Source organism: Narcine bancroftii, chromosome 5 (genome assembly GCF_036971445.1).
Source record: "Narcine bancroftii isolate sNarBan1 chromosome 5, sNarBan1.hap1, whole genome shotgun sequence".
In the NCBI taxonomy this organism is placed as follows: domain Eukaryota; kingdom Metazoa; phylum Chordata; class Chondrichthyes; order Torpediniformes; family Narcinidae; genus Narcine; species Narcine bancroftii.
The window spans coordinates 28,563,179-28,583,574 of NC_091473.1; the positions used below are offsets into that span (position 1 = coordinate 28,563,179).

At 40.9% G+C, this 20,396-nt stretch overlaps 1 protein-coding gene and 1 non-coding gene across 8 annotated transcripts in view; both read left to right on the plus strand.

The window, feature by feature from the left end:
* Nucleotides 1-3,031: 3,031 nt before the first annotated feature.
* Nucleotides 3,032-20,396, plus strand: part of shq1 (SHQ1, H/ACA ribonucleoprotein assembly factor) — a 147,635-nt gene continuing 130,270 nt past the window's right edge. Inside the window, exons 1-2 of one of the 7 annotated variants that reach the window (XM_069937024.1) lie at nt 3,054-3,506; nt 16,932-17,064. Coding sequence is in view for 1 of the 7 variants with exons in the window: in XM_069937022.1 (XP_069793123.1) it covers nt 17,473-17,504 (32 nt within the window). In the remaining 6 variants the exon portion in view is untranslated. Of the gene's footprint in view, nt 3,507-16,508; nt 16,633-16,931; nt 17,065-17,380; nt 17,505-20,396 lie in introns of those variants that run through there. The other 6 variants (XM_069937026.1, XM_069937027.1, XM_069937025.1 and 3 more) reach the window with 6 other exon arrangements.
* LOC138765583 (U6 spliceosomal RNA) lies at nt 16,330-16,436 on the plus strand. The gene has a single exon (XR_011358579.1). It is a non-coding gene; the product is annotated as a U6 spliceosomal RNA (small nuclear RNA).

Consider the following 20,396-nt stretch of genomic DNA (forward strand, 5'->3'; position numbering starts at 1 on the left):
ATCATGTACTGTTCCAGAGAATAAGGTGTCTCTGAAGAATATCACTCTACGACCTATTGCAAGTGCACCTGTCTTTAACATGACTCCAGGCTGGTAGATCACCCCTCTGAGATACTGGCCTTCCAGCGAACGCGTACATTAAATGCCGTAGTCATTTTTCCAGTTTCAGAGGCTTTCACTAATACCACAGGGGTTGGTACTCACCAGGCTCAGCCGTTTGGGACTGGTGGTGGTCAAAGAGGTATGTGTCATTCATGCCGGAGAGCTCAGAACTATCCCATACACTCCTGATCACCCTTCGTTTTCACATCACTCCAACACAAACAGCACCCTCTCCAAGTAGTCAATTGGTGGCCCCTTATCTAGACTACCAGCCAGCAGAACAGCAGGCCACCTCTATCCCTGCTCCCTGCAGGTCCCGTAGACAGAGGAGATCACCAGTGCGCCAGATTCGGTTGCCTTGGCAGTTTTTTTTTGTTTGTTTAAATGTTCGAAGACTAAGGGGGGGGGGAGTTCTGTTTTAAAAGGAGGGGTGAATGTGTCGTGATATGTTTCCTCCATTGTATATAGTTATTGTTGGCTACTGTATATATGGAGCTGGCCCGCCCACTGATGACTCATACCCTTTGACTTCTCCCCTGTGGTCTTGGGCCATAAAGGTCAAGCCACCTCTCCTTTCCCTCCATTCCTATACCTGGATCCGGGCCAGCAGGGTTCTTCTGTATATTAAAGCCTATCATTCCCTCAGCCTAGTCTTGGTGGTTACTGATAGTGCCTTACAGATATCAAGCAAAGTTAATTTGATAATGAACAGAATGGAAATATTTTCAAGGCACTGGAGAAAGAAAAAAAAATGGATTTTCAAAACATTACCTCAATTCACCACAGAAATATCAAAGATGTGCAAAGATCAGCAAGTGATGTGTTCTTTTCAAAACCCATAAGTGCAAAATGTAGTTTATTCAATATTTTCCTGTTATTCTTATTTTTACTTGAATATCCCCTGCAGCTCATTGATACCACATGAAATGTTCACAAGAATGTTATTGAATCAAGAGGCTGAAGCTATATTCTCTGGAGTGTAAGAGACTGAGGAGTGATCTTATGGATGTTATAAAATCATGAGAGTGAAAGGATAAGGGTTAGAGTTAAGGTGAAAGGAGACAATTTTTTTTTCTCAGAGTAGGGGACCTAAAACTAGAGGGCACATGTTTAAGATTAGAAGGGAACATTTAAAGTGCTACATTTTCACACAGAGGGTTGTAGGTATGTGGAATAAGCTCCCAGAGAAAGTGACAGGTGCAATTCCAATATTTAAGACATTTACAAAGGTACATGGATAGGGAAGATTTGGAGACAAATAAGACAAACTTAGTTGGATAAATTGGCCAACATGGAGTTGGATGAAGGGTCCATTTTTATGCTGTTTAATTATGACTACTTCCATTCAATACCCTTTCAAATCTCTTTCACCCAGAAAATCAATGTCCAAGGATCAGCAGCGCAGGTCACCAGAGATGGCCAAGGTCAATTTTAAAAGTTATTGAAAATTCTTAGGGATATATCAGTAGGTGGTCTTATAGAGGACATTGCAACTGTAGTGAATTTAAAGGAATCCATACGCTTATTAAGGAAGTGAGAACAAGGGATAAAGCTTAGAATGGCTTTGTGAAAGCTAAAAGAGAGGGTTATTTACTCCCTAAAAAAAGTCTTTTCTTATGTTTCTAGCATTTCTGTTTTTATTTTAAATAACATAAGCAAGTATTACTGAAAGCAAATCAATTTGTCAAGTTCTCCCATCTTTCTCTTCTGTCAAGGATTGTTCAACTTGCAGCTTTTTGCAAACAGCTGCTGTTCTGTTCTCCGGGCAGTGACCGTTCCATGACAGCCGCCTGCAGCTGTGGACATGTATCCCAATCACAGCGCCAGAGCACAGTATGCCCTGGTTAATTTCTACTCGTTTGCCCCCACCTCCTCCCCTCCCTTCCCTCCTCATATCCACCCCTCTCTGCTCATTCCTGCTACATGCTATCTGCAAAATTCCAAAATATGACCAGTCAGCCAGAATGGATCATGAACATTTGTCAGAAAGTACCTGTATGTGCACACTTGTGTGTTCTGGGGCGAGGCTTAGATAATCTTTTTTTAAGGAACCACCATCTCCTTCATCAAACAGGATCTGCCACCACCTGGCCCCAATGCTCCTGAGGACATTCTGTGCAGAACACTGGCCAATTGAATTGTGGTCTAGATTTTTTTTCTCTCTGTACACTCTTGTCTGCTAAGGCAAGTGATAGGTACCTTATGGCCCACCTGAACAGAACATGGCATTGTGGCCGATAAACAATAAAATCTGCAGATGCTGGGGTCAAATGCACTTCACGAAGTACTCGAGAAACTCAGCATGTTGCATCGCATCCAATAGGAAGTAAAATTCCATCTACGTTTCAGGCCTTGAGCCCTTCTTCTGGGGTGTTCAGACTCAAAACGCCCAGTCTTTTTTACTTCCATGGATGTTGTGCGACCTGCTGAGAACCTGAACTGTCACAGATTTCACACACTTAAGAGCGGGAGGCCAGGACTGAATCTGGGTCTCTCGAGCTGTGACATCGATGTTATTTTATTTTACTTTTGTACTCTGATAATTCGTTGCAATTGTGAGATAATTAAGTAGCACTTAAATACAATACTGAGAGACCTATGGAGATTCAATCCACTAACTCTTCTCAACACCTTGTTGTCCTTCCGAATCCCTTGCACGCTCCTTCAGATTCAGCGAAGCCTTGGTTAAGAGATGTTCGGCGACCGACAACCGTCAGGACGTCGCTTTCAGCACCTTCAAAAGGGAAGGAGAGAAAACCTCGGGGCTCTCGGTCGCCTTTCTCCAGACATTGCGGTGACCGCGTTCGAGCACTGTGACACTGAAAGAACCCGCGCGAGGTGCCCAGGGGAAGGCCAACGCCGAGGGGGCGGAACGTTCGGCGGAACGGCGAGGGGGCGGAACGTTCGGCGGAACGGCGAGGGGGCGGAACGTTCGGCGGAAGGACAAAGGGAAGTGGAATTGCAGGAGGGAACTTTCGGACGGACCACACTGAAGCTGACGGACAGATTGCCGGTTGGTTCTTTACACGCGGTGACCCTTCTGGCCTGGGTGAACGATCACGTTGATAGAAACTACGACTTCTAAAGGGCGAGTAATGTAGTAAACGGGTTATGTGAGAAGAGTGTTTTTTTTTTTAACCAACTGCTGGTTTCACTGCGGAAAGGGCATAAAGTGGCAGTATTCACGCGCTTTAAGCTTAAAAGACGCCCGAAAGCACAACGCTGCGAATGCTGGAAATTGGAAATGACTTGTGGGATGAAACCCCACCATACGAGGCAGTATCTGTGAGGGCCAAGCAGAGATAATCAGCTTTATTTGGATGCTGTTACCACACACACACACAAAAAAAGCCAGACTTCATTAACTTCGGTGTCTCTTGGACGAGCAGAGGCAAGAGTAACTTGTAAGTGTAACTTGTGACCGTTTCCTCTGGGTCTCATTTCAAGAGGAAGCACGTGGCTGTTTCCGTGGTGATTTATGACACCGCCGCAAGTGAAATTGAATACTGGCTGTCGCGAATCAAGTGGTACCGACAGATGGATGACATTGTGTCATGTGCATCGTCTTGAGAAAAAAGTTAAGGGGAAATAACAGGACCAAAATTGGGAGTAAATATTCATAATGATTAAGAAAAAATGCTCATCTTGTATCAAATGTGACTTCTCCTTTAATAATACCCCCAATCTATATCTTGGCGATTTGCTCTTCATATTGCGATTCATTGAATCATGATTAACAAACATCAATTCCATCGTTTTGTTTTTGCATCTTAAACTTTTAGTTTTGCAATGATGTGAACTTGTGTGGTTGGATAATTGCTTAAATTAAACTGGCAGAAGATGAAATGGGCATGGAGCAATGGAAGTGATGATTAAGATGAACAAACAATGCACCTGGGAAGTAGTACATACAGCATTAGGTGTGGATTGATTAAGAGCGTATAGCCCCTTTTCCACTGGCATCCTTTCTCAGGAATTTACTGGGACTTGGTCCAGTGGAAATGGAACATTGTCCGAACACCAGCATCAAATGACATCATTTGCCACTGGGGATTAACCACTTCGACCCCTACTCATATCCCCGGTGTTTGCTGACGCCCGCATACTGATAAAACCAATGGAAAAGGGACAGCAGAAAGTCACCCATTTCCAGTTGAAGGTAGAATCCTCTGATCCCCAGGGATGAGTGTGTTCTGTGGAAAAGCAATTGGTGTCCCAGTTAAAGGTAAGCCCAGTGGAAACTGCACAAAGGGCTTCCTATCCTGGGACACTGCTCAGCCAATAAACTGGGATGCCAGTGGAAAAAGGGCTTATGAGGAAGGTAAGATTGGTTAAGAATGCTTGTGTTCTAAATTGAAAAACATTGGTAAATTGTAGACAAAGTTCAAAGTTCAGATTTATTGTCAAAGTATATGCATGACTTCACACAACCCTGAGATTCTTTTTCCTGTGAGTCTAATTATCGGTAGAGCAATAAATTATACTCAAGAAAAGATACATATACAAAAGAGAGAAATGTAAACAAAAACTGTAAACCAGCTGACTGTCCAATACAGAAAATATTCAGCAATAATTAATGTCTGAAGTATGAGTCTTTGAATCTCTGAATGAGTCTTTTGTTTAGGAGTCTGATGGTTGAGGGCTAGCAAGTTTTCCTGAACCTGGTGATATGAGACGTGGCATCTAAACCTCTTTCCTGATGGCAGCAGTGAGAACAATGTATGTCCTGGGTGTTGTGGATCCTTGATGATTGCTGCTTCTCTCTGACATCAGTGTTCCATGTAGATTCTCTCAATGGTGGAGAGTTTTTGCCTGCTATATACTGGGCTGTGTCCAAGCTTTCTGCTTGGAAGTATTAATGCCCCCATACCAGGCTGTGATGTAGCTCATCTGCCCACTTTCTATGACACACTTAGAAGTCTGGGCAACATCCTGGTAAATCTTCTTTGAACTTTCTATCTTATTGATATCTTTCTTGCAGTTAGGTGACCAAAGCTGCATCCAATACTTCAAATTTGCCCTCAACAATGTCTTGTCCAACTTTTCCATAACATCCCAACTTCAATACTCAATATTTTGATTTATGAAGGCCAATGTGCCAAAAATTCTCTTTATGACCCTATCTACCTGTGAAGCCACTTTCAGGGAATTGTGTATCTGTATCCCCAGATCCCTCTGTTCGACCGCACTCCTCAGTGCTCTATCATTTACTGTGTATATCCTTTCCTGGTTTGTCCTTCCAAAATGCAACATCTCACACTTGTCTGCATTGAATTCTATCTGTCACTTTTCAGCCCATTTTTTCCCAGCTAGTTCAGATCCCTCTGCAAGCTTTAAAAACTGTCCTTGCTGCCCACAACGCATCAATCTTTGTGTTATCTGCAAACTTGCTGATCCAATTTACCATATTATCATCAAAATCATTGATGTAGATGACAAGCAATAGAGGTCCCAGCACCAATCCCTGAGGCACGCCACTAGTCACAGGTCTCCAGTCTGAAAAACAAACATCCACCAACACACTCTGAATTCTGCTGCATAGACAATGTTGAATCCAGTTTACTCCATCACCATGAATGCAAAGCATCTGAATCTTTCTGACTAGCTTCCCATGTGGGACCTTGTCAAAGGCCTTGCCAAAGTCCACATAGACAACATTCACAGCCTTCATCAACATTCCTGGTAACCTCAAAAAACTCATCAGATTGGTTAAACACGACCTACCACACACAATGCCATGTTGACCAGCACTAATCTGCTCTTGACTATCCAAATACTTGTATATCTGATCTGATAGAATGCTTTCCAATAATATTACCTACTACTGACATCAAGCTCACCAGCCTATCATTTCCAGGGTTACTTCTTGAGTCCTTATTAAACAATGGAACAACATGAGCTACCCACAATCCTCTACCACCTCACCTGTGGCTAAGACATTTTAAATATTTCTACCAGAGCCCCTGCAATTTCTACAATCATCTCCCTGAAGGTCTGAGGGAATAGCTTGTCAGGGCCTATGATTTATCCACCCTTATTTGCTTTAAGATAGCAAGCACCCCCTCCTCTTTTATCTGTATCAGTTCCATGACCTCACTGCTTGCTTCTGAGCCCTCACCTATCTCTTGGCTCCATACACAGCTGATCATTTTGTTCCTTGCTATCCTTTTGGTCTTAATACACCTGTAGAAACCCTTAGGATTTTCCTGCATATTCTCTACCAAAGCAAACTTGTGTCTTTTAGCCTTCCTAATTTGTTTCTTGAAGGTTTTCTTGCACTTTTTTTTACACTTCTCAAGAACCTTATTTGCTCCATGTTGCTTATATCTATTACATACCTTTCGAACCAGATCCACAGTGTCCCTCGAAAACCAAGGTTCCCTATGCCTGTTAACTTTGCTTTTAATCTTGACATCTGCACACTCAAAATTTCACCTTTGAAGGTGATATGCCTTGCATATCCTTGCCAGAAAACAACTTATCCCAGTCAATGCATTCAAGGTCTTTTCTCATTTCCTCGATATTGGCCTTTCTCCATTTTAGAATCTTAACCTGAGGTGCAGACCTATCCTTCATAATTAACTTGAAATTAATGGTATTATGATCACTGGACCAAAAATGTTCCCCTGCACATACCTCCGTCACCTGTCCTGTCTCATTCCCTAGTATTGCACTCTCTCTAGTTGGTACCTATCTATATTGATTTAGAAAACTTTCCTGAATATATTTGATAAACTCCAATCCATCCAGCCCTTTTACAGTGTGGGAATCCCAGTCAACATGGGGAAGGTTAAAATCTACTATCATAACTTTGTTTCCTGCAGCTGTCTGCTGTCTCTCTACAGATTTGCTCCTTCAATTCTCGCTTATTATTGGGTGGTCGTTAATACAGCCCCTTGAGTGTGGTCATACCTTTCCTGTTCTTCAGCAGACAAACCCTCTGGTCTGACCTGCCTGAGCATAGCTGTGTTACTGTGATATTTTCCCTGATGAGTAATGGCACTCCTCCATCTTCATTCCCCCTGCTCTATTGCATCTGAAACAATGCAAGTCTGGAACATTGACTTGTAACCAAGTTTCACTAATAGCCACAATGTCATAATTTCACGTGCCAATTCTCGCTCTAAGCCCGTTTGCCTTTCCTACAATACTTTTTGCATTGAAATAGATGCACCTGAGAACATTTCCACCACGTACAACCCTTTGACCTCAAGCATTACATGCAATTTTCCCTCCTCTACTCCCCTATCTACTCTGGCACTGTTGTTCCCATCCCGCTGCAATTCTCATTTAAACCCCCCGAAGCAGCACTAGCAAACCTATCTGCAAGGATATTAGGCCCCCTCCAGTTCAGATGCAAACTTTACTGTCGGAACAGGTCCCACCTTCCTTGGAAGGGAGCCCAATGATCCAGAAACCTGAAGCCCTCCCTCCTGCATCATGTGTTTAGCCACATTAAGCTGCATTATCTTCATATTTCTAACCTCACTAGTATGTGGCACTAAGGCTGTAAATGAATAGATAATAGGTAACGTCTTCATGTAAAATAATTTGAAAATAATGATCTTGGATAAAAATGTTCATTTTATCATTCTATATTACTTAATTTTGATTTTTTTTTTAACAAATAAAATATCTATTGCAAAACAATGCTGAGCCATTGGAATCTAGGTGGAATTTGGTAAAGGTGGAGGAAGAAAGCTATTATGCACCATGTTCTTGACCAGCCATTCTTAACAGCAGCCACAAAGCCCTCCTGGAGGCCACAGCTCATTTAAGGGAGGGGGCAAGAACTAAAATCATTTTTTTCTCTCATTGTTAGGAGAGAAGTAGAAAAGAAACCAACTAAACATGACTGCTTCACAGGGAAGGGGCCTAAAAACTTTGAGGAAAGTCCAAGGCTGGGTGGGGGCGGGGGAGAATAGCCAAAAAAATGTTTGTGAATGGACTACATTTTCCAAAATAACATAAAGGTATTCTCAATTTCCCCACTAATTTTCTCTGTAATCTATCTCTCCATAAGCCATCAACTCCCCTGAGATTCTTTCATTCGCATACATACCAAGGCAAGATACAGTGGCCTGTGAATTTTTAGAGATTAGCTATACGAGTTGTGCTCTTCTGAAGAAATGAGAGACTTGTCCAGAATTTGAACCCAGGATGTCTTGTAGATGATAACCTGAGCAAAAATTATCCTCCTTGGACCTACACAGCTGGTCTTCTGCCAGTGAGATTTTCCCTTTGTCTTCAGTCAGAAAATTCAGAGCCAGCTCTCCAGCACATGACGTCCTGTTTTGCGGAAACTGCCAAAATGTTTAGCCTGGAAGTCAGCCTGAAGAAAACTGAGGTCCTCCATCAGCCAGCTCCCCACCATGACTACCAGCCCCCCCACATCTCCATCGGGCACACAGAACTCAAAACGGTCAACCAGTTTACCTACCTCGGCTGCACCATTTCATCTGATGCAAGGATCGACAAAGAGATAGACAACAGACTCGCCAAGGCAAATAGCGCCTTTGGAAGACTACACAAGAGTCTGGAAAAACAACCACCTGAAGAAACACACAAAGATCAGTGTGTACAGAGCCGTTGTCATACCCATGCTCCTGTTCGGCTCCGAATCATGGGTCCTCTACCGGCATCACCTACGGCTCCTAAAATGCTTTCATCAGCGCTGTCTCCGCTTCATCCTCAACATTCATTGGAGTGACTTCATCACCAACAACGAAGTACTCGAGCTGGCAGAGTCCGCAAGCATCGAATCCACGCTGCTGAAGACCCAACTGTGCTGGGTGGGTCACGTCTCCAGAAAGGAGGACCATCGCCTTCCCAAGATCATGTTATATGGTGAGCTCTCCAGTGGCCACCGAGACAGAGGTGCACCAAAGAAGAGGTACAAGGACTGCTTAAAGAAATCTCTTGGTGCCTGCCACATTGACCACCGCCAGTGGGCTGATATCGCCTCCAACCGTGCATCTTGGCGCCTCACAGTTCGGCGGGCAGCAACCTCCTTTGAAGAAGTCCGCAGAGCTCACCTCACTGACAAAAGACCAAGGAGGAAAAACCCAACCCCAACCCACCAATTTTCCCTTGCAACCGCTGCAGCCATGCCTGCCAGTCCCGCATCGGACTTGTCAGTCACCAATGAGCCTGCAGCAGACGTGGACATACCCCTCCATAAATCTTCGTCTGCGAAGCCAAGCCAAAGAAAGAAAGAAAAAAGATTTAAAGAATTTTTAACATTTTTCAATAGGATCTTGAACAAAACGAGCAATTTTTGTAAATTAATGTTTTGGTGTTTGAAGCCTCAAAACCTCTGGAAAATGTGGCTGCCATACTATCCAAGACTGTATCCTTAAAAACAGTCTCATAATATTGATCAGGTAGTTTCTTTCAGGTGTTGACTGAGAGATCAATATTGACTGAGAAGCTTAAAAAAATGTGTTTTTTTAAAAAAAAAATATGTCTCATGGAATTTTTTTTGTATCTTCTGAAGTAGCCGAAGTTTTCTTTTAGTCAGGTAGAATACTATTTTAGCTCAGCTATTCACAAAACTAACTTTCTCACTGTCGCTCTGTAAATATATTACTTGAACCTAAACCTTAAAGTAAACCAGAATGTCAGCCTTGATATATTTTTAATCTCTTGTCAGTGGACTAGAAATTAAGAAAGATAATTCCTGTCACAGCTTGGAACCATTTCTATTTGCTTCTCAAACTTCTGTGTATTTATTAATCCCACTATGTCTGAGGTTCAGTGGTGCTGCCACCTTTTTAAAAGTTGGCCATGTAATCTTGTTGATTTTAGCCTCTGGTTTAAAGCATATTAATTTTCAGATCATTATTATTTATCAGTATGTGTGTGGGCGCATTGTCAAAAAGTTAAAAGGGAATTGCTATTGCGAACTCTCCAAAGGAGCATTTGCAATTTTGTTTGAATAAAGCACTTCATTTGCCATTGATTGTTCCATCTCCTTCATGAGCTGTGAGATTCTGTATTTTATAGCTTTCCTGCTCCCATTTCCCATATTATTTTTCCACATGCTAAATTACATTCATTTCAATGAGCTCAGGTTATCGCCAAACCAATTTCTGTTCCGCCAACTCTGCCTTTCTCTTCAGCTGTCTTTGTTAACCTGCCAACATATTATCGGTCCCATCTCTACCCCACTCATACTCTTATCCACCTCATTCTGTCAGGAAGAAGATGCATGAGCCTCCAGGTTCAAGCTGGGGTTTTTTTCTACTGCTCTCAGACCTCTCACTGGTAGAAGATGATGCCCTTGCACTGTTTTAACAGAATTTTTCTTTTTTCCTGCACTTCACCATTGCAACACTGTGGCTTGCACTCTTTGACTGTATGACTACCTGCTGAACTAAAGTACGAGTTGACTTGCCTGGACGGCATGTGAAACAGTTTTTCAATGTGACAATGAGCATGTACTTTTCTGCAGAATGATTATTTTGAATATAGATTGAATTATTTAACATTTATTCCAGTTAAGATTTTCAGCAAGTTTGTAGGTAATGAAGCAGATAATAGTTAATTCTGAGGAACTTGATTTAACCTGAAGATGTCTGGCAGAGGTTAATGTTTTTCAAATTTGTTTTCTCAAGCAACTTGTTGTCAAGATGATGTCAATTGGAATGGTGCAATTAAATACAAATCTAATGTATGTTTGTGCATGTGTGTCTGTTTGTCTGTTCTCCATGCAAATCAATATGGAGCACTCAAGAAATGTCCAAGGAGGTTCAACAGTGGTAACATTTGCTGAATATGATAACCACATTGAATTTAACATTGAAGCTCATATGAAGTTCAAAAGTGTTTTTTGACCAGCGTGTATTGACTTGTATTACTGTTTAGTATAATTGTGGTAACATTTGATGTTGAATGTCATGACGACATTGAATTTAACCTTTAAGGTCATATAAAGTTTTTTTTAAATTGAACTTGCACCAGGGACACCTCAGTTTGTTACAGTGCTGTGAATTAATGTACATTCAAAATGAAAACAAGTGGCTAAACTCTGTTCAATATGGGCCAAAAAAAGCAAAGCGACATTGGCAGAAGCTCTTCACAATCCTGAAGAGTTAAACAAAGGAGAAAGCAAGAGACAGCAGAGGAACGTCAGTCTTGCCTCACTGTTGATGCTTCCAGACATGCAAGGAGCAGGCAGCAGGAAACAGAACAACAGCGATACTCCCGTCTCAGTGCTCAGTCCTCCAGACAGGCAAGGGGTGGGCAGTGGGTAACAGAACAGCAACACCAGGCCTGCCTCAGTGCTCAGGCCTCAAGAAAAACAAGGAGCAGGTTGCAGGAAACTGAGGAACAATGCCAAGCCTGCCTCAGTGCTGATGCCGCCAGGCATTCCATGAGCAGACAACAAGAGTTTGGTGAGGAAGAACAAGAAAGACTCCAAACAATGCAAACCAAACCTACAGCCTGACATCTGTGGTGGGGAAAATGCTAGTGTCAGTTATTAAAGATGCGATTGCAGCACATTTGGAAAGTGGTGATATCATCAGATAGAGTCAGTATGGTTTTATGAAGGGAAAATCATGTCTGACCAATCGTATAGAATGTTTTGAGGATGTAACTAGTAGAGTGGATAACGAAGAACCAGTGGATGTAGTATATCTAGATTTTCAGATGGCTTTTGATAAGATCCTGCATAGGGGATTAGTGTACAAACTTAAAGCACGCAGTATAGGAGGTATAATATTGAGAAGGATAGAGAATTGGTTGACAGACAGAAAACAAAGAGTAGGAGTAAACTTTCTTTCAGAATGGCAGGCAGTGACTAGTGGAGTACTGCAAGGCTCAGAGCTGGGACCACAGTTATTAACAATATATATTAGTGACTTAGATGTGGGAATAGAGAGCAACATCTCCAAGTTTGCAGATGGCACAAAGTTGGGTGGCAGGGTTAGCTGTGTAGAGGATGCAGGATGATTTGGACAAGTTAGGTGAGTGGGCCAAGGTATGGCAGATGCAATATAATGTGGATTTTGGAGGCAAGAACAGAAGAGAAGATTATTACCTAAATGGTATACGTTTAGGAAAAGAGGAGATCTAACGAGACCTGGGTGTCACTGTGCATTAGTCATTGAAAGTGGCATGCAGGTACAGAAGCAGTGAGAAAAGTGAATGGTATGTTGGCATTCATAGCAAGAAGATTCGAGTACAGTAGAGAGATTCTACTGCAGATGTACAGGGCCTTGGTGAGACCACACCAGGAGTATTGTGTGGAGTTTTGGCCTCCTTATCTGAGGAAAGACTTCCTTGCTATGGAGGGAGTGCAGAGAAGGTTCACTACATTGATACCAGGATGGCAGACTTGCATCTGAAGTAAGGCTGGATCGATTAAGCTTATTTATACTCACTGGAATTTAGAAGATTGAGGCGGGATCTTGTAGAAATGTATAAAATTCTTAAGGGATTGGACAGGCTAGATACAGGAAGGTTGTTCCTGATGTTGGGGAAAACCGGAACCAGGGGACACAGTTTAAGGATAAGGGATGTCTTTTAGGACTTGGATGAGAAAAAAAAAAAATCTCTCAGAGAGTGGTGATTCTGTGGCATTCTTTGCCACAGGAAGTAGTTGAAGCCAGTTCTTTATCTATATTTAAGAGGAAGTTGGATTTGGCTCTTGTGGCTAAGGTGATCAGGGGGTATGGGAAGAGGGCAGGTACTAGGTACTGAATAGATGATTAGCCATGATCATAATGAATGGCGGTGTAGGCCAAATGGCCTACTTCTGCACCTATTTTCTATGTTTCTAAAAGCTGAGTGTTTTATTTCCTGGGCAACGCCAAGTATCCTGCTAGTCAATAATAATGCCAGAGCAGCTCCACCCTTTCTGAGTCCTTCACCACTAAACTTGTGTCCTGCAACTTTATATTTTCCTCATTTCTGCTTCCTATTCAACACCCCGTCTCAAATAAATTTATTTTTGTCTTTTTGTGATATGTTCCCATTCATTTTCTCAGCGTCATTAGCATCTTGAACCCCGTGGATAGTTTGACACAAATTTATCCAACTCTTTCAGAAAATGCGTCCATTGAAACATTTCATTGTTGATTGAGTCAAAGCTGCCTATTACATGAAAAGGGAAAGTAAATGTAAGCAAAGTGAGAGTAAAAAAAAAACACTCAAGGAGTTTCTCTCCAGTCTGTGAGCAGGCAAATTGTTGTGACATGCCCATTATGGTTGAGACATTATCTTTTACTGTTGACTTGTGCCTATTACTTTGGGTAACACATCCATCTATTTTTGAAAGCTTGCAATTTGTTGGCACTCAGATGGGTTGATGAATTTTGCAAGTCAAATGTTAATTGAAGAGATACTGTCCTAGACTGACAGAAAAGAGTTCATGTTTTCAGAATTTAGATGAGGAATCCTCTGCACAATTCATCTTGTGTAGGAAATAATCTAATGGCAGCATTATATGACAGTCTCTAACTTGCTGTGTTTTGAAAGCTGCACTTGCAGTGGGATTGATAACTCTTCAATTACTGACCAGTCCATAGACTTATTCAGTCCTTTGTGTTGGCTTTTGAAAAGAATTACCCAAATAGCCCATTTCCCACTATTTTCCTCAAAACACCCACGGGTTTTTAAAAAAAACTTTTTCAACTAATTACCCTATTCTCCAATGAAAGTATTCAATTGGCTTCTGCAATCTTTGCTCTGTCCAATGCAGATCACAAAATGCGATACAGGATAAATGCTCATCACTCTTCCAGCTATTTTTCTAGGTATCTGAAATCTATGTCCTCTGGTTAACAACCATGATTTTTTTTTGCTTCAAGGAGAACAATGGCTATCTGTTGAAATCAAAGTCGGGTCCCAACTTGGCAGTCTAAAGAGCCAACCTGACTGCAGATCTGCCATTACCTGAGAAACTATCACCATTGAAGGGATTGCATAAGAGGCAATTAAAATAAAAGGAAAATAGATTGCCTTTGGACACCCCATTGTGATTCTATTGCACAACCGAAATTTGATTTCATGTTGAGTATTATTTAAACCCTTTACACATACATTAAAATCTGTTTGCTATATTTGCCACCTGAATTTTATTGAGAGTAAACTATGCATATATAAAGAATTATTGATCCAAAATGAAAACTGTATACTGTGCAGTTTTCATGACTCATTCTTGTGGTTCCTTTTCTTTTTGTACAAGATTGTAATTTATTCAATTTTATCATGATAATCAGTCTATTTGTGCCCTTTTGTCGTCGATATTTGGCATGTTTGATTGAGTGTGTCAGGAAAGAATTAATGGGTTTTTGATTTTTGCCTGATTTTTTTTTCCCCATGTCCAAATTTTACTTGCCCCAACACCTCTGTTCGTGTATGTCTTTGTCTTCATATCTCTGTCAAGCTCTTTTTAGTTTTGTGAACCACTGACTTTAACTTCTGCTAAAGCCTGAACAAACTGAAATTCTCAGAGTCACAGCTACAAATCAGTTTATTAGAGAACTGAGTAATTAGCATTTCCATTCCTGTTGTAACCCCATCACTACAAGTAAGACCATGTTTTACTTCAAAGTGTATGTGAGCCTTGTTAATAGAAAGTTTCCTGGACTGGGCATGAAAATAAATTCTGGAAGAGTGTAAGAATTATCAGAGTACCTTAAGTAACAGAGAGGAACTCTGTACTCCTTGAGTTTGAGGTTTCCCCAGGACAAATTTGGGTTAACCCAAGAAATATGAGAATTTATCAAATCAATCTGATCTCTTTCTGTTTACCCTTCGACTCTATTCCAGTGAACTGAACAGGAACTTGGTTTGCACATTATGACCTTGAGGATTTGGTTTTAAATTTAGTAATTTAAGATACAGTAATTAGCCATTTGGTAATTTAAGATACAAGGACTGCCTAAAGAAATCTCTTGGTGCCTGCCACATTGACCACCGCCAGTGGGCTGATATCGCCTCAAACCGTGCATCTTGGCGCCTCACAGTTCGGCGGGCAGCAACCTCCTTTGAAGAAGACTGCAGAGCCCACCTCACTGACAAAAGACAAAGGAGGAAAAACCCAACACCCAACCCCAACCCACCAATTTTCCCCTGCAACTGTGTCTGCCTGTCCCGCATCGGACTTGTCAGCCACAAATGAGCCTGCAGCTGACGTGGACATTACCCCTCCATAAACCTTCGTCCGCCAAGCCAAAGAAAAGAAAGAATTAGTCATATCATATTCAAGCATTCTTTTGCCTGAATGCAGGTTTGAAAACACAAACCACCAGATTCTAGGCCATTTTCTTTCCTCCTATTATCAGAATCTTAATGAACCTCTCATTGGTAAAAGATGATACCCTGTCACTGTCCTAACTGTACTTTCCTCGTATTCTGCACTTGTTTATAACACTATCCTGCACTCTTTGACTTCCTGTAGCTACTCCTTGCTCTTTGGTTTTATTATTGCAAAACCTGCTGAGCTTAAGTATGGATCGACTTCCAAAGCAGGCAAAACAATGTTTTTCACTTTATTTTCGAACACATGGCAATGAACAATTCAATTCCATTCAGTAGCAAAAGCTGAATTCAACTAGAAAAAATGTTGGTGATTAATCTCTGCTGTTTCAGAGAGAACTAAAAATTTATGGCATTGTAACTTCCCACATAAAAATCAAGATTTTCACATAAAGCTGAAATACTTGTGCCCCATAGGCTCAGCAGCCTCACCAAGATGGTTAGAAACACTGGATATTTTTATCTAGTAATAAGTAACAAAGAATGTAATTAGTTTTGTGTCCAGTCACTCCTTTGCTAGTGTCTCTTAATTGCTGCCCTTGGGAAGTTTTTCCACATAGATGGAAACCATGTTAATTCTCAGGAGAAGTGAGATGAAATCTGCTGTCATTGTGCAAGTTCAGAAAGAAGCTGGTCCCATTGGAGACAAATTCTCTATGACAGCTGTGCAATGATCCTGACAGAAAGCAGCTCTATTATTGCAAGGTTTCAAATGCTTGAATGGTAATGTGTTCAAATTATGTTGCACCTTTTGTTATCAAAGTAGAAATGAGATTCCATGTCCTAATTTTTTTTTAAAGGAGCCAGGAACAGAAATAATTGAAATTTGAGTGATTCATTCATGAGTCATGTCACATACTAAATTTAGAACTTTGTGGCCAGAACAAAAGATTAACATTTGACTTTCCATTTCGCTCCATGGATGCTGTCTGTACAATTGACGGTAACATGGTTATCATTGTACTCGCTTCGGCAACACATTTACTAAAATTGGAACGATACAAAGAAGATTAGCATGGCCCCTGCGCAAGGATGACACGCAAATTCATGAAGTGTTCTATTTTTTTTTTAAAACATTGTTATCATTGAGAAATTTGGACAAGATAATTTGTCCATGTTTTCCTTTGACTTCAAAGGTCTGAATGCTGAAGTTCTAGTGTTTGATTCTCAGTTCCATGACATTGCAATCTCTTGAATTGCCTGCTACCTCTTGATTGTCCCATTCTGAATAAGATGGTTCGACAGTGAATATCATGAGGACAGGTATGTTTTTTTTTAATATATATAGCATTTGAGTGACCAGTCAGAAGAATGCCGGAGGTATCGGCTTTGGCCATTCACACACGAGTGACCAAAACTCGAAATCTCCATTTCCCTACGTGAGTTTAAGCAGCATACCGGAAGTGCAGTAATTAAAGAGGCGGGACTTGCAATCCGTGTCATCGTGCATGCTATTCATTAGCCTATTGTTCACGGAATGCCTCCAGTTAACTTTAGACTGCAGGCATTCTGGGAAATTTTCTAGGGGTCTAGGAGGTAAAATATTTTTACTTTTTACACAGGAAGCTTTCTGGGAAAATGGCAATAATTTCCTGGGATGCAGCAGCTGTGTAAAGAAAAAAAGACATAAATGAATCACGACCATCAGCATCCATCACACAATGTGCTCCGAGCTCGGCAAGCAAGTATTTGAAAGTTGGTAATTTGTGGTGCACACACACCAGAAAATTATTCGCCTGCCCCAAGCCTGACTCCCCCCAACACTCCTTGTCTGATTTATTTTCAACAAGAATACTTTTCAGGCCAGCGAGAGAATAATTTGTGTTAGTACTTTACTATAACTGCCGAGGGGAAGGTTCAGAGACGAGCAATGCTCTGAACCCTCCCCTTGGTCTACACTGGAGTTCCTGACTCTGAACCCTCCCCTTGGCCTACACCAGAGCTCCTGACGCCCAATTCCAAACCCTCCCCAGTTGGAGCCAGGGCTGAGGAGGGTGTGCACTGAAGGATGAGTTTGAGTGTGGGCTTCAGCTTCCTCCTGCTACTCTCCCACCAGGTGCCCCACCGAAGATAATAGAGGGTGCCTGCGAGGAATGCCAGAACATGCTTTCATTCAATGAATGCTGTTTTTTGAAGTAGGCAGAGGGTTTATTTTAATTGAAACGACTGTCATGTTTTTTAATGTGTAGATTATTTTCCAATATCTCATTAAATTGAGCACAACATTGGATATGACTATTTTGGGGTTCTACAGTGATGAGGACAGGTAGGAAAGGCGAAGTGGATGACGTGGCAAGGGATGGTTGCGGGGAGAAGGTTTGAAGTGAGTAAGTTTTAATGGGGGCGGCGCAATTTCGGTCCTTGCCAAAGGCACTATTTTCGCCACTGTGACCGTGTCCAACTTCCATTTCTATAATAATTGCCCCCCTCTTTCTGACATTTTGCCACTTTCTCTTAAAATCTGCATCACTATTTCATTTCAAACTTAATGCTTACAATTCTGTTCTGTTTAGTTTCCCATTTTGCAGCCTGCACATGCTCTATCTTCATTGAAACCTCTATCATCTTTATCCGGGATACTGTGAGAAATCCTTTGTTCCTTTGAATTTATTTTAAATCATTAAACTGAGAAGGAACTGGTTGGGTCACTGATATGCTTATTAATAAAGTTGTGATTCTCTAATATTTTGACCTCATCTTATACCACAGGACATAAAGTGCTACTGCAGTTTATATTTGTACTGACTGAGTGTAAATTTACTTTCTTGAAAATTAAAGCTGTTAACTTGTGCTAGTGTGTTATAGCAACTTCAAATTACTTATGCTAATTGCATGCATATCTTGCGTGTTTGTGCTTTAACTGAACTCGTGTTCACTTTCTGGAATTGATTTGGATTCCATGTCAAACAATTCACATCACTGCCATTTGCTTAATGGGTATGATATAAGTCACTTTTTATCCTTTGCAAAACCATAACCCTTTTGTTAGGCAATGTGATTTTGGTTGTTATCTACTTATTTGGTACACTTTAAAAATTGTCAGTTGTGAAGATCCTTGTGGCAGATTCTCTAACCCTACCACATAACTTGCTTTAAAAAAAGAAATCAAGCATAATTAATTGATAAGTCTTCCATTGATACTGCGCTTGGGTCGTCTGTCAAAAAAATGTATGCCTTGCATTGGTCCATCAGCTGTTTCATTTCATATCTGTGAAGTATCCACTTCATTGCTAATCACATCATTTTCTTGGCTGTTGAGGGAGTTGGCAATCAACTATTTTCCCAAGAGAAAACCTTCATGACTGTATCTGGTGTGGAAATTTGAGATGAAATGTGACACTCAATTGAGATTTAATCACTAATCAAAAACCTGATTATTCTGAGCAGGTTTCTTGTGGAGCAATATGATTGGCATCCCAGCATTTGAGAATGATAATACATGCATGGGATCCTCTTGGGATTTAGTTACCACTCACTTATTTTTAGTTTCACTGCTAATATCTAACAGTCCTCTATCTACCAATGGATTTTGGATATTTTATAGTTATCATAGTTAAAATAGTCAACATCTGACAAAAGTTAACATGGCAATCTCAAAACAAGTCCATCAACACTTTTTTCATCTTTCTCCCTGGGAGTTCATCAGTCTCTTGAACACATCTATACCATTCATCTCCATTAATCCTTGTGGAAATTCCACTCTGAAACAACTGACTGGCAAAGTAACCTTCCTGAATTTAGCATTGGATTTAGTAATTCTGGCCCACATTCTTGTCCTGCCCTATATATGTCTGACATATTTTTGCTGAAAGCAAAATCTGTAGCATGTCAAGTGTGATCTAACCAAAGTTCAATGTAAGATCAGTGTAGCTTCTACAGTTTTGAACTCTATTCCTCTTGAAATGAACTTGACGCTTTGCTTGCTTCTTTTAAGAATTGTTATATTAAACTTGAATTGTCAGATTTAGTGAGTCAGACTGCTGATTGAAGGTGTGGGTACATTTTTTAATGGATTTAAGGAGCTTTTTCACCTTCACCAAAAAATGGTTCCAATGCAGTCAGTGACCCCATTGATGTCAGAATTTACTCTCAATAGAATGTTAATGTGCATATTTTTCCCAGCTGTTTCCTAGATTTGTGGATGCCTTAATTCCATTTGGATATACACTGTATATTTTTCATGGACTATTGTGGTTTCTCTTACTTCCTCCAATAAACAGCATCTCATACTTTTCTACTCAATTTACTATAATGCCTCTCAATGTCAATGAACTAAACACTTCAAAATGCTGCTCTCCAACAGCAGCATTCCCCGCAGACATTCTTGATTTTGGGTTGAGGGGGAGTTTCATGTAATGCCACATTAAGATTACACAATATACCAAACACTGAACCAAACACTTCAAAATTCTCCGTATAATGCAGAAAACCTTTCACCAGTTTGAGGGTAAAATCATAAGACCTTGTCTGAACAGAATGATCCATTCAGCCCATCAAGTCTTTTCCCTCGTACCATTGATCCCCTTATCAAAAACCCCACTTTAAATATAGCTAATGACCTGGCTTCCACAGCCGCCTGTGACAACAGATTCCACAGATTCACCACCTTCTGGCCAAAGGTATTTGCTTTATCTCTGATCTAAAGGGATATCTTTTTATTCTGATGCTGTGCCATCTGGTTCTAGAGTTTCCTACTTCTGGAAACATCTTCTGCACATCCACTCTATCATGATCAATATAAACGGCAAGATATCATCTCCCATAAATGGCAGCGAGATCATTTCTGCCTACTTCATTAATTTGAAGTAAGGGATGAATGTGATTTAAAAGATGAGGTATTAATACTGCTCTTCCATCAGTGCCTTTTGATCTTTTATTCCTCTTTTCCACCATTTGTTTTACTTCAGTGTCATTCTGAATGACTTGTTCCCTTGGCATTGACTGCAGATCAGAAGCCTGACTGCCTTGGTCTGCATGGTTCACTGTTTCATGGATGGTGTAGTGACCAACAGAGTAATTAAAGAACA